The sequence below is a fragment of the Bombyx mandarina genome, chromosome 28 (assembly GCF_030267445.1).
Source record: "Bombyx mandarina strain Sakado chromosome 28, ASM3026744v2".
Taxonomy (NCBI): Eukaryota; Metazoa; Arthropoda; class Insecta; order Lepidoptera; family Bombycidae; genus Bombyx; species Bombyx mandarina.
The window spans coordinates 96,269-110,449 of record NC_143233.1 but is presented as its reverse complement, the minus strand read 5'-3'; the positions used below and the strand labels follow the sequence as shown (position 1 = coordinate 110,449).

Here is a 14,181-nt window from a genome sequence, read left to right as displayed (position 1 = left end):
CCATAATTGGTTTCAAACTCAAGCTTTACCTATTGTCAAACTTCAGAAACAGGAATCCAACCCTCCTATGAAACCCTCCCGATTTAATTTTCACCTTAACGTGTATTAAATAAAACACAGTTTCTAATAACAATAAAACTCGAACTAAATCTCAGTAATGCAGACGATTCTATTCTTTAAGTCCGACACAAAAAGAACACATTTGTAAATGAATAAGACAACGCTTAAGATCGTTTTCGCATTAAACGGCAGATGCAGCTAAGATGGCGTTGTTCCCCATCACTTTCTTACTGTACCTACTTGAAACATATACACATCTCGACAGAATATCTTTCCTTCGTTTTTTCGTTAAGTGCTAGAAAGAGATGGTTGTGCAAATAAAGGTATTGATCGACGGCTATAGAAGGGAATGATCTAAAACGAATCGTCTCTAACATCAATTAAGGAACATTTCTGAGTGTTCCGAAGCTGTTCCAATGTGATTGTTAATTGTTAGTGAGTTATTAATTTGGAGTTTGTCGATGTCCGTGCACCACAGCAAGTGTTTGTTTGCTTTAGTTGCTTTGTCTGATTATTCTACACTGTACACATACCTTAGGATACTTTCGAATCATCGTGAAGGTCGACATTCCTCACATACCATGGTTATCCTGCAGAAATGGAATTGGATGACCTGGAGAGAGTTAATGTGTGTACGGGCCGCGTGAGCAAATACTACACTTGCATAGGCCATGACAGAACGTATGCAAGTTTTGTAGAGTGTCACCTTATTACAAAGAGACAATTTACTTTGCTTGCAAATTTTTATGTCGTAAAATATTTATTATAAAAAAAAAGAACACAATTCCTAACCTAAAAGTACATGTTATTATCCGCAACATGCTTCGTCAGATTACAGAAATAAAGTTATCAGCAACATGCTTCGTCAAAAAGTACAATACTTACTTTCAGCTGCAAGCGTCGTCATAAGTAACATAAAGGTCCACGCTAACAGCAATGCGCGCGTAGGCATCGGCTAGTCAAACAAGCCACTCCGGATCGCACCCGGCCCGAAAGTACCCATTACGCTAGCAGCATTGCCACGCTGTATGGCAATGGATAATCTCTGAACCAGGTACGACCCAGACCGAGCATCGTGGCCTTGCCCTCTGAGGCGGTGGCCAATTGCGGCAATAAACTTTTTGGCCTCCGAACTCCACACACCCGTCGTTTCCACTGCCACTGGAACAAACAGGTATGTAGATTTCAGAGCATCGTACTTGGCATGCTTCGTTTTAGCCGACGCCTCAGCAGCAAAGCCCGCACATTGTCGGGTCCCAGATAAATGACACGCCGCGTACGTACAGCTACAGGTTGCGTCCCATAACAAGCAGCGTCCCTTCTCCCAAGGAATCAGAGTCAAACCATCCGGCCTCTTACCATCCGACCTGCTGAGGCTTGCAAATTATGGTGTAGAGTTGACTGAGTAGGAACGCAGCTTTGTTGTAGACTGTCCTAATGTGGAGACGTAATGTTATCCCTTTATCAAGGATACTTGGCCTTCGAGGCCCACGGTATGGGCTGGCCAAAGATTTGGATGCCGGGAATTGAGTTACCGCGCCTATTTCGAGGCTAGCAGTGGTGTTGAGGAGGCGAAAAGAGGGAACAAAATCGTGTTGGTACCTATTTATTTTTATTTTTAATTGCATACCCATATGAGTGGACGAGTTCACAAGACACCTGGTGCTAAGTGGTTACCGGCGTCAATAGAGATCTACAACGTAAATGCCGCCATCCACCTTGAGATATGTGTTCTAAGGTCTCAGTATAGTTACAACGGCTGTCCCAACCTTCAAACCGAAACGCATTACTGCTTCACGGCAGAAATAGGCAGAGTGGTGGTACCTACCCGTGCGGACTAAACACGAAACACGTACGCACGAAACAAGCTAAATTTATAAATTTGTGTGATTACTGCTCGTTGGCCATGTTACGGGGCTCAAAGTAGGCCTTTGTTGTCACTGAAATAGCTGATGTCCATGAACAACGGTGACTTCTCAGCATCAACATCACGCTGCTTGCACCTGCTGCTGTCAACACGTCACTCTGTCCTGAGGTTCGGTAGCCATTAAATACTCCACGCGACCAGAACAACCAAAATATTTTATTCTATTCAAAAACAGGTGATCTATAGCTATGGGATTTTCTCAAAACTCATTTGCGGTAGCTTGGGCCATACATAATTGTTTTAATTTACAGATGAGTTGTAAAGTAATTATATCGTATTAGTACACTGAATACTTGATTCAACACAAATAAGTTACCTTTCTACATATAAATACACTAGCGGCCCGCCCCGGCTCCGCTCGGTTCTTTAACAAAAATTTCAACGAAATTTGAAGTTGTTTTATTTTTTTTAAATAAAAGGACACTTATTGTGCCATAACTATAATAGTTACAAATATGCTGTCGCGACACTTTTTGTAAATAATAATGTGTTCTACAAAGTCGTATTACATTATTTTATTCTATCATCAATCGTTTTCGCAGGGCACGCGATGTAAAGAATATTTTGGGTAATTTTTTTACACCTTGGGTTACATCATTGGAGTTTTAGTAAGGATCCTTATTTTTTTCTAAAAAGATTATAGCCTATGTCACTTAGGAATAGTGTAGCTTCCAAACAGTGAAAGAATTTCATTAAATCGGCTCAGTAGTTTCGGAGCCTATTCAATACAAACAAATCTTTCCTCTTTATAATATTAGTATAGAAGTATAGATATTATTCATAATTATGAAAAAAAATCTGACTACCGACCGACGATGCCGCTTCTGTTTCGCGCCAATAGAATTGTCCCGCGCATTCCTTTTTCAAATTTGTTTTGTTTCTTGATTGACGTTCAGGGGCTCAGTTCTTTGAATCTGAGATTGTTATGGCCACTCTTGTTTGTTTTATAATGTGACTTTATATTTTTATTTCACTCATTAATATAATTTTCAATCCGTTGGTCAGGGCAATAATAGTTTATTCTTCCTGATCTTAGTTTATTTAAAAAAAAATAATACCGACTACTGTTCCATATACTTAAATTATTATATCGATAACAATCCATCAATGAACCTAGCAAAATCTATCTACAACCAGGCGAAATGTATCTACAAGCGGTCAATAACTACTATTATGTGAATCTTGTACCGTATGTTCCATGGGGAGTGCTCTGAGGAATTGTTTGAGATGATCCCCTCATCTCCTTTTTATCATCGCACTTCCCGCCATCGGAGCAGAGTTCATCCATATCATCTGGAACCGCTGCGTTCATCCAGAGTGCGTTTCCAGAGGTCTTTTTTGCCACGTACCATCCGGCTATGGAATGAGCTCCTGTCCACGGTGTTTCCTGAGCGCTATGACATGTCCTTCTTTAAAAAGGGCTTGCGGAAAGTATTAAGCGGTAGGCAGCGGCTTGGCTCTGCCTCTGGCATTGCTGAAGTCCATGGGCGACCGTAACCACTCACCATCAGGTGGGCCGTATGCTCGCTTGCATGCAAGGGCAATAAAAAAATAATAAATAAAATGTACGGAACGTCATTGCGTTTTGCCAACTTTTATTTTTCGGACTCCATGTACCTACTAGTCAGTGCTTCCCAAACTATATTTCTTTTATAATATTTCTTCGATTTTCAAACGTCAGTGTTGGTGACGTCGGTTACCAAATGTCTGGACAGGTTTGGACGTCCATCCAAATTGTTTGACAACCCGTTTCAATTCCGGTACTGCGGACAGCTTGGGTTTTTGATTGATTGGAAAGTTTATAAAGTAGATGTATCTCAGGTTTCAGATAAGGACACACTACATATTATTATATTTTAAGAATTTTAAAACAATTTAAGATGCTAACACCTATTTTGATTAAGGCACGCTGTCAAGGGTAGATCGAATTGCATATTTGTATGTAGGTTCTAGTGGTCGCCCGGTAGTGGAAATTCGACTATAATTAATTGAAATTATAAGTTTAGTATGATTCTATTGTCAAACACTATTTATTATACTTCTATAATCACAGATTTCCAAGACTACACTTTAGACAAATATAAAGACAAACAATATTGAACCTATTCTCAATTTGATCACAGATTTTAAGCAGTATGAAAAGTTTGACAATAAACAAATAGTATGCATGCGTGTGTGTTTCAAATACATGGTAGTGTGTGTTGCTTTTTGTTTATTTATTGTATTTTTTATGCACAATTTAAAAAAAAAAACATTCTGCACTCCTTCTCTATACTCTCTATAAGTGTGGGAAATTTCATACTCCTCCGTCCGCGCAATTTTCGTAAAAAGGGGTACAATGTTTTTGCTTCACGTATTAATATATAGATGTATGTAAATAGTGGTTAACATATATTTGTACAGCGGAGTAAATTATTGCTCTGCGACATAAATAGTATATGTATATCTACTATTCAACCTTTACTACCCCTGTTATTTCAGTACTCACAATATTTTAGATATCAATAATATTAATCATAATGGTTTGGTTCTCCGGTTGTCCGCTGCTTCTTCTATGACGTGTTTAGGTAAATAGTTGCATCTACGATCGCGTCGTACCAAGCGTCTCTATGCAACCATCACTATATTTTACGACTTTAGTACCTATCTTGCTCGTCTCACCTCTATTTTATTAATCTCTCCGAGGTACATACCAGTTGCCTATTAAATGTCTATACCAAGTTCCAACACCTTGAACGACATATCGTTGGATGAAGACAGGATATGGATGGGAGGGGATGGCAGACACCGAGACTTCCGATACGTAACGAGTCGCGGTGTTGTCTGATTTAAACAAGAAAACGGAATAATCAAGTTTTTTTTTAAATATAAGTAATATTTATAAGTATGTGTATAGAAGTAAGCAATAAAAAACCAAACATAGAATTATATACTTTTTCAGAAGTCTTTCACACTTCTTCGAAATTCAGAGTTTCTTATATACTTATGTCTCTACATAGAGACATAAAGTTCTGAAACATGAATAATGCTACTGGGTCATCGTCCCGAGGTACAGTCTACAAACAGCACGAGGTGACGTGACTGTCTCCTGTCATTCGTTGCCCTCCTTACAGTGAGCGTGTTCTAGTTACAATGATTATATTATATGGAGTTTGTTATTAAATTGTCATGCAATTACTTCAATTGACTTGACTCGAATTCAATCTATACTTCTATACTAATACTATAAAGAGGAAATATTTGTTTGTTTGTTTGTTTGTATTGAATAAGCTCCGACACTACTGAACCGATTTGAACAATTCTTTCACTGTTTGGAAGCTACACTATTCCCGAATGACATAGGTTATATATTTTTTTTTAAATTAGGGATCCTTACTAAAACTCCAATAATGTAACCCAAGGTGTAAAAAAATTACCTAAAATATTCTTTGAATCGCGTGCCCTGCGAAAACTGTTGATGATAGAATAAAATAATGTACTACTTTGTAGAACACAATAATATTTACAAAATGTGTCGCGACAGCATATGTCTAACTATTACAGTTATGCCACAACAAGTTTATTTTATTTAAAAAAATAATACAACGTCACATATCGTTGAAATTTTTGTGTAAAAGACCCGAGCGGAGCCGGAGCGGGCCGCTAGTCGTTGATAAAGTCGTAATTTACATTTTATTCCATTATTATAATTATTTAGACGAATTCGCAGTGAATCTTGTGTTAAAAAGTCTCCCGTTCTGGGTTCTTTTTGGATTCCTTGGGTAGCTCCTAGACACCAATAGGGCTAATACCGTGAACTACCCGACGATCGAATAAAAATACCTTGATGAGACTGACAGCTGATGTTAACGTGATCATTTTTACCATAGAGTGTAAAGTTCTATGATTAACAACAAAAAGCTGATAAGCTTATTAGACGAAACTTATGAGGTGAAGCCCCAACCAGTGAGGATTCAATTATTGGCCAAAAAAAGTCATCGTGGCCTAAAGGATAAGACGTCCGGTGCATTCGTATGTAGCGATGCACCGGTGTTCGAATCCCGCAGGCGGGTACCAATTTTTCTAAAGAAATACGTACTTAACGATTGAGTTCCACGGTGAAGGAGTAACATCGTGTAATAAAAATTAAACCCGCAAAATTATAATTGGCGTAATTACTCCTGTGAGTCTGCACGGGTAGGTACCACCACCCTGCCTATTTCTGCCGTGAAGCAGTAATGCGTTTCGGTTTGAAGGGTAGCGCAGCCGTTGTAACTATACGTAAGACCTAAGAACTTATATCTCAAGGTGGGTGGCGCATTTACGTTGTAGATCTCTAGGGACCCCTGTAACCACTTAACGCCAGGTAGATTGTGAGTTCGTAAAAGTATGCAAAAAAATAATAATAATTAAAATATGTATTTTTAAGTCACACAAAAAATATAATTATCACACTTTAACAACAACTCAATTCCGTGCGTGTCTCCCGGGTCTAATTAGCCGAACAATTCCGAACACGAAATGTAACCGAGCTAATTCCAAGCCGACTACTATCTTTACAAGCTTACACACTCATTACTCGTACTAGTTTCAAGGACTTTCATTTAAAAAAAAACATTAGCAAGCGTATTTTTGTGGCTCTACATTTTCCACATCATCTATATATTAATACGTGAAGCAAAAACTTTGTACCCCTTTTTACGATAATTGCGCGGACGGAGGAGTATGAAATTTTCCACACTTATAGAGAAGAAGAAGTGCACAATGCTAATATTTTTTTTAAATAATGCATAAAAGATACATTAAATCAATAAAGAAAACATTACACACACTACATACCATGTATTTGACGCACACACGCATGCATACTATGTATTGTCAAACTTTTGTTCTTGACGTCTGCTGTCAAATTGAGAATAGAATATGGTTTGTCTTTGTTAATATTTTTTATAGTGTAGTCTTGGCGAAATTTGTCATTATAGAAGTATAAAAGAAGTATAAATAAAAAATTACAATCATAATAGTGTACAAACTTACAATCCAATTAATTATAGTCGAATTTCGACTACCGCGGGACCTCTAGTATGTATAAAGACGTCATGTATGAAAGGCGATTGCATGCAGCAGAGATGCCAATGTTACGACGGATGTGTTAAGTAACGAGAATGGATAGAATACGAAATGAATATGTTAGAGGAAGTTTGAAAGTGGCACCGGTGACAGAGAAGCTGAGAAGTGCGCGTTTTGGATAGTATGGACATGTGATGAGACGAAATGAAAATGAGGTTGGTAAGAGAATGTTAACTATGAATGTGGAGGGATATAGAGGAAGAAGTAGACCTAAGAAGAAATGGATGCATTGTGTGAAAGACGATATGTATAGGAGGGGAGTGAGTGAAGAAATGGTATATGATAGAGGAGTATGGAAGGAGAAAACATGTTGCGTCGACCCCAGGTGACTGGGAGAAGGGCAGGAGAATGATGATGATGTATAACGACGTCAATCCCTAAAAGCCCGGTGAACTCGCATCGACGATGTGACTGTACCACTGCTGAGCACAGGTACCACTTTTCTCCATCATGAAGGCGTAACGTTGTCTAGTAAAATTCAAAGCCGCAAAAAACTGAGCTACTAGCTCCTACTGGCAGGTACTACCATAGTACCTAATTTTGCCGTAAACCCGTAATGCGATCCGGTTTGAAGAGTGGGGTAGCCGCTATATTACTCAACGGACATAGATCTCGTCTCACGGCATTCCCGTAGTGACACGTAGGGGCTCCGCTAATGACCAGGTGGGGCGGGAGCTCGTTCACTCTAAGCAAATACATCTCAAGTCAACGGTACGGTTTAAGGCACGGTGCGATCTATAGTTTTAGGTATGTATTACATATATGTACTAACAAACTGTCCACACTGAATATTATGAACGTATCTACTTCTATGACGTACCTACTATTTTCTTAAGCAGATTGTGAACCTCTACGAGATGACGGGTGCTTCCCCAATTTTCAGAGGCCATTAAATAAGAATTAACCATGTTGAATACTATACTCTATTCCAATTACGATGTCCCTTTTGATACTTCTTAGAACGTAACTCTTTACGTTTCGCATCATTTGAAATAATAATCATTTTTGTTCATGGTTGTAAACATCAAAAATATACAATCAATCTAAATCATTATACAATTAATTCACACACACAATATCATAATAATAACATCTGTCAAATGGGACTTCGTAATTGTAATATAGTATAGTATACCTGGTCTTTAGAGAATTCCATTCTACCTAATCTCAAGGCAGGGGCAATGCTTTGTCCTCGACGTAAAAAGCTTTGCCAAAGTCGTAATATTACTACTGCGAAAAGTATTCATAAATCTGTAAAATACCATCTGTACAAAAAATACAAATAGCGTACACAATCACGAACAAATATCATATTAAACACTAATTCAAAACGTTCCCCGCAGTTTTATAAATTAAATCATTTCGTACTCGCGTCTAGATTGAATGAAACGTAATCACAACAAACCGAATGTAACAAGACCCCGCCCGCGCCAACTGTCATCTTAAAAAACAACATCTAAACGTCACAAACATGACATCTGTCACATCAGCGAGATGTGCGCGGTGTCTCCGCTCTCTGATTGGTTCGGATTTAAATGTTATTCGATTTGTTTCGAATGCTGCCCCCCCTGAGCGTGGGTTGCCAGTAATTAAATTATTCAACGCTTGTATGAGGTCTTTACGCGCTAATCGAGTGACAAATTGACTTTTTGCGATGACATGTGTCGCGTTTTTTGTATGCGCTAAATATTATTTTGTTTGATGAAATTGTTACGTATTTGAGTTAAATTATTTCTACTAGTTTTCTTGAAAGTAAATCGTTATATGATAATTAAAAAGAGATAACAAGAAAGTAAAAAATAGCTCACAGTCGTTACCGATTAAATTAATTCTTTAGCCTCATATCTCCAGTTTTTTTGTATGTTGCAGCTTTTTCATTAGATTGGCTATGGAGTCCGACAACTGCTTCACATCGGGTGGGTGGTAAGGCGAAAATAAAACAACAACCTGTTTAGAATAAAATAAAATTCCCTAAAATAGTTTGATTCGATTAAAATCAAAACATAACAAACCCAACACAGAAATGCTCAATAAATTGTCGGACAAGTTATCATAACGGAACTAATTCATCTATTAAGTTAAAGTAGAGTTGAAGTCACAATCCTGAGCGGGTTGCGTGTCGCGGGCCCACTTATAATCACGAAACAGTCATTTGTACTGTTTGTGTGTCGTTTTCATTTCTGTTAATTAGATAAACTATAATTCTAATGTTGGTGCCACTGAATTAGAACTAGCTTTTAATAAATTGTGACGTTTTCGAACAGTATTGCCAACTTTGGCAATTATACTGAATTGCATTACCGCCGGACCTACAGTTTTCAAGTCACGCTTATTAATTGTTCATTTCAAAGCAGTTAGATGAAGAGCTAGTCAGAGAACTACACCGATATCTCAATGTAACGTTTTTTGGGGAAGGAAGGACTACGTTTAGATAAATAGGAAAAAAATTGCAAAGAAACCTAATGTTAGATGTCTCATACTTGGTAGTTGACTGCTTTTAACGGCCGTCTGGTGTAGTGGTAAGTGACATGGTCACTACACAAGGGGGTCGCGGGTTCGAATCCCGCCAAGGGAAGATATTTATATGATAAACATAAATGTATTTTCCAAGGTTATGGATGTATATTAAATATATGTATGTGTATAATAAAAATCTTACATTTATTTCCGTTATCTGGTACCTGTAACACAAGTTCTTTACGAACTTATCACGGGACCAGTTAACGTGGCGTGATTGTTAGTAAATATTTATTTATTTATTTATTTATTTATTTATTTTACGCCGGACATATTTCGGTCCGAATATTTTCATATGTCTCGAGAATGATACAACGGCTCGGGGGGTCTGCGTATGAATAGAACACAATCCGGATCGAGTCTGAAGCCCGCCAAACATGAACAGAAGTCTTTTGAAGTTATACTTCTTTAGGCGCGTTATGAAAAATTTACGATAGTGAAATTTTACGATGCGCGCGCACCGTGACACAAAATTAACAGAATGAAGTTGCCCACTAAATCGCTCATTACAATACGACCGACGTAACTTGGCGAGTCTGAATATAGCCGCAGGTGAACTTTCCGAACCGTACCGAGAATTACCGAATTTATACGATGTCAAGAAAAGGGATGTCCAATATGCGTGTTTGAGGATGTTGTTTAATCGATTTTTTTTCAAATTGATTAAAATTTAAATTAAAAAAAGAAATAAGTTTAATAAAAAACAAGTATAACTTCTTACGCGCGTACATAAGTACACGCACCATTGCATCCATTCCAATTGCATTCATACATTCGCATTTTTCATAATAATCTTAATGAAAACTGTGTCTCTTTAAAACAAACGCCTCTTTAAAATAACGAGCAGACAAACAAAGGCATTCTATACACTGTAAGTTAAACTATTAATAACGAGGTGTTCCGACATGATGCATGGTGTCTGACGGTGCCACGGACCTCCACACGAAACGCGATAAAACTAATTCTATATTCACGACTTTCCAGTTGAGCGACGTAGACACAGAGGGGTCGGTCGCGGGCGACTTCTGCCGATTCTGAATGGGAGCTCATCTCCTTTTAATCTCACCGAACTGGTGATATATAAAAAATCAAACGTAAACACGCACACACATATTAAAAATTCAAAGTTCTGGTATACCTTTGCATTAGTACTCGCCATATGTTTTTGTTGATATAGGCTGAGAATGCGCGTTCTGGACCTACCTAGTATTAAGTCGTTACCGAAATCCAAACTGCACGTGAGTATGACACGCTCAATCTACTCATCTGGAGTTAGTTCCAACTATATTGTACATATGAGGCCATCAGCGCGAAAGTGGCCTAACCCACAATTTTTATAATCAAGCTTATATGATTTATATTGGAATTTATTTAAAATATAATAAATTTTGATCCAAAACCGCCCTATCCATAGTTTCACCCATAGATAACAGATAGCTTTGTAAACATAATATTTGCGCGTATAGTTTTTTTTTTGGCTACTCAAATTCAAATTCGCGAAAATTCAAACCTAATTACCTCCATACTAACTATGGTTAGCTTAGGCCACTTTTGCGCTAACGGCCTCATATAACAACACACTGATCGCGGAGGTGAACTTCTGTTATTTTAATTCTTTTGAAGAGCGTTTTCGAAATTACATAATGGTGCACTTTCTTCATCATTACCTACCTATTCCCTCCACTTTAGTAATGAAACTTAAAGTACCTATCAACCTGTGAGGAAATTAAAAAAAAACATTACTTTTAATGACTGCTTACTTACTACGTGTCAAATAAAAAATACTATGTTTCGGGATTTTAGCTTCAATATAAATGAAACCAGATATACAAATTTCAAACTTAAATTGATTGATATACTCAAGTGAATGTCGCGCATACGCGGACAGCCACAAAATAACACAATATATATAACAATATATATAATATACTACCTGACCCGGCAGACTTCGTAGTGCCTCAATCGATAAATAAAAGACTTAAACCTTTATATAAAATAAACTTAAAACAAACAAAAGGAATCCGTCCGACGCGGGATACATCAAAGGAAAAACAAAATTGTTATTTTTATTTAATTCCGAGCATTTTTATATTTATCTACCTTTTAAACCTTCTCTGGACTTCCACAAATAATTCAAGACAAAAATTAGCCAAATCGGTTCAGCCGTTCTCGTGTTTTAGCGAGACTAACGAACAGCAATTCATTTTTATATATATAGATAATAAAATATATATACCAAGAATGTCATTTGATATCTTTAGCAACATCAAATCTGAATAAGTTGAGTAATGTAAACAAGGCGTGTGTTGCGATGTCGGGCGCATTCGATCGCGGAACATTTCGACTCGCGTTCTAAGCACGCGATCCTTAAACGATATAATATATCATTTCACACTATCATATTACACTCCAGTCGTCAAATTATCAATAAAATGGAAAATAAACGTTATTGTTACGCCGATAAAACTTGTATCAGCTCGTCTGCGAGTTAACGTAATAGATCGGGAGCCAGGAATGGCTGTAGGAATGACTTGATAGAGAGATAGAGAGATATAATAATGTGTTCCTCTATTTTCCAATAAGTTCTAAATTTATCATATTGGTAAATAAATTATAGGTACTTATCTTCATAAATTCAATACAGCTAATCACATTTAAGCTTCTCTAATTTTAAATTATAAGCTTCAAACCTATTTTGAGTCTCTTACAGCTGCATATAACAATGCTAAGTCAGAGGCAGCCAAGCCTAGTCAAACAAAGTTAAAGTTTTGACCATTTGCAGATATGAACAGCCATTCAATACTCTTTGTTCTAAACAACTAGTACCTACTATGTTGGTCCTCCACATAGCCCCACTCTTCACCGTCACGAATAATGTGTTTGGGATTGAAGGGTAGACGCTATTCCAGTTTTACTGGTGGTAGGACCTCTGATGAGTCCGCATGGGTAGGTACCACCACCCGCCTATTTCTGCCGTGAAGCAGTAATGCATTTCGGTTTGCTGAGCTCGTCCACCACTCTATGCAATAAAAAAAATTAAAAAAGCTTCATTATAATGGAGGTTTTAACGTAAAACCTTACGATGCATGCGGTGGCGTAGAGAAGTCAATAAATTTTAGTAAAAAATCAGATCAGGGTCACCAGAGCGACTAATACTACTTCCATGTCATCCGTTCGGAGATCGCCTCGTTGGTACAGTGAATTCGATACTGTATCATGAAGCCTGGGTTCCATTCTTTAAGAGTCTTGTAATGAGTACTGCTTGTTGAATACATTTGGTATCCAGGGTCTGGATGTCCTTATTCTTGTTTTGTATGTTCTGTAATCCTTGAATGTGGAAAAAACAGACTATTGTTTGTTTGTCATATCTTACGTTACGGAGTCGCCTCCGTTATAGAACGTATTATAGGCCTAGTTGGACTCTGACAGCGATTGGCAGCACCCCGTTACTACGCGCTCTATATTTCAGATGAAATGCTAATTTACTTCTCGTGGAATTAAAATTTGTACTCTATGTCTATGCGTTTTATTTGGCAACAATCAAGTGGACGGCATTCACATTGTGTTTCAGCAACCGCTGTTGATCAGATTGGCTGGGAAGTCGTTTTCCCATCTAAGCTAAAAAAGTTCCTATGTAAACAAGACCAAACATAAAATAATGTTTCCCTGTCTCTCGGACTACAGTGCAGTAGCGTTTTACGTGATCGAGTTCGTGTCTCGACGTATTCAAAGTTCGGGCCGGCACAGATCGTGTGGGCTTCTGATTTATACGTCCCATATATTATACACCTATTGTCGATGCGACTTGGAATTGGAATCGAAACGATAAATAATAATGCATTTAGAAACATTATATATATTATAATACATACCTACCTGCTGTAGTTCGTAGAATAATTAACAGAAAAAATATAGGTATAATTATATGTTACATGACGGGTCTGCCATCATCAGGGGTGCTCGCCGGGTGGTGGAATTACGCCACGTAATAATTAGTTACGTATGTGTGCTCGTGATTTCGACGTAGATTGAACCCACACACGATCGAGTAAAATGAAACAAAAATGTATTCAAAGTTTATAAATTAATGTATTTCATTCAATAATCTAGCGCTTACGGATCCCCATTACCGCATTTCCTATTTCTGTCGCGATTTAATCATTGGTTTTGGTTTAAAGGTTACGATATTTCTTAATTCCATTTTTGTTTTGTTTGTTTGTTTGTTTTTTTTTGTTTTTTTTATTGCTTATTATTTTTATACTAGTCCATGGGAGTATATCCGAGCTAGGTCTAGGTTTGAATAAAGGTGAGCATCTAAGACTAATAGAATGCTCTTGCTTCCTCAGGTCTGGTTCCAGAACAGGAGAGCGAAGTGGCGTCGACAGGAGAAGATGGAGGCGGCCCGACTGGGTCTGTCCGAGTACGGGTGTGGGGGCGGCGGCATGCCGCGGCTCAGCGCGCTGGGTCTGCCGGTCGATCCCTGGCTAGCCCCGCCGCTACTCAGCGCATTGCCGGGTAAGGCTCGCGAGATTGTACCTTGACTTCCAAATGACATCTCTTAGTCGCGC

The 14,181-nt window shown here is 38.0% G+C and overlaps 1 protein-coding gene across 1 annotated transcript in view; it reads left to right on the top strand.

Annotated features, from left to right (window-relative positions):
* The window catches only part of LOC114249853 (uncharacterized), a 62,136-nt gene that overhangs the window by 43,085 nt on the left and 4,870 nt on the right, over positions 1 to 14,181 (top strand). The window contains exon 3 of the mRNA XM_028183563.2: positions 13,960 to 14,128. Within this exon, the coding sequence (XP_028039364.1) occupies positions 13,960 to 14,128 (169 nt within the window). The remainder of the gene's footprint in view (positions 1 to 13,959; positions 14,129 to 14,181) is intronic.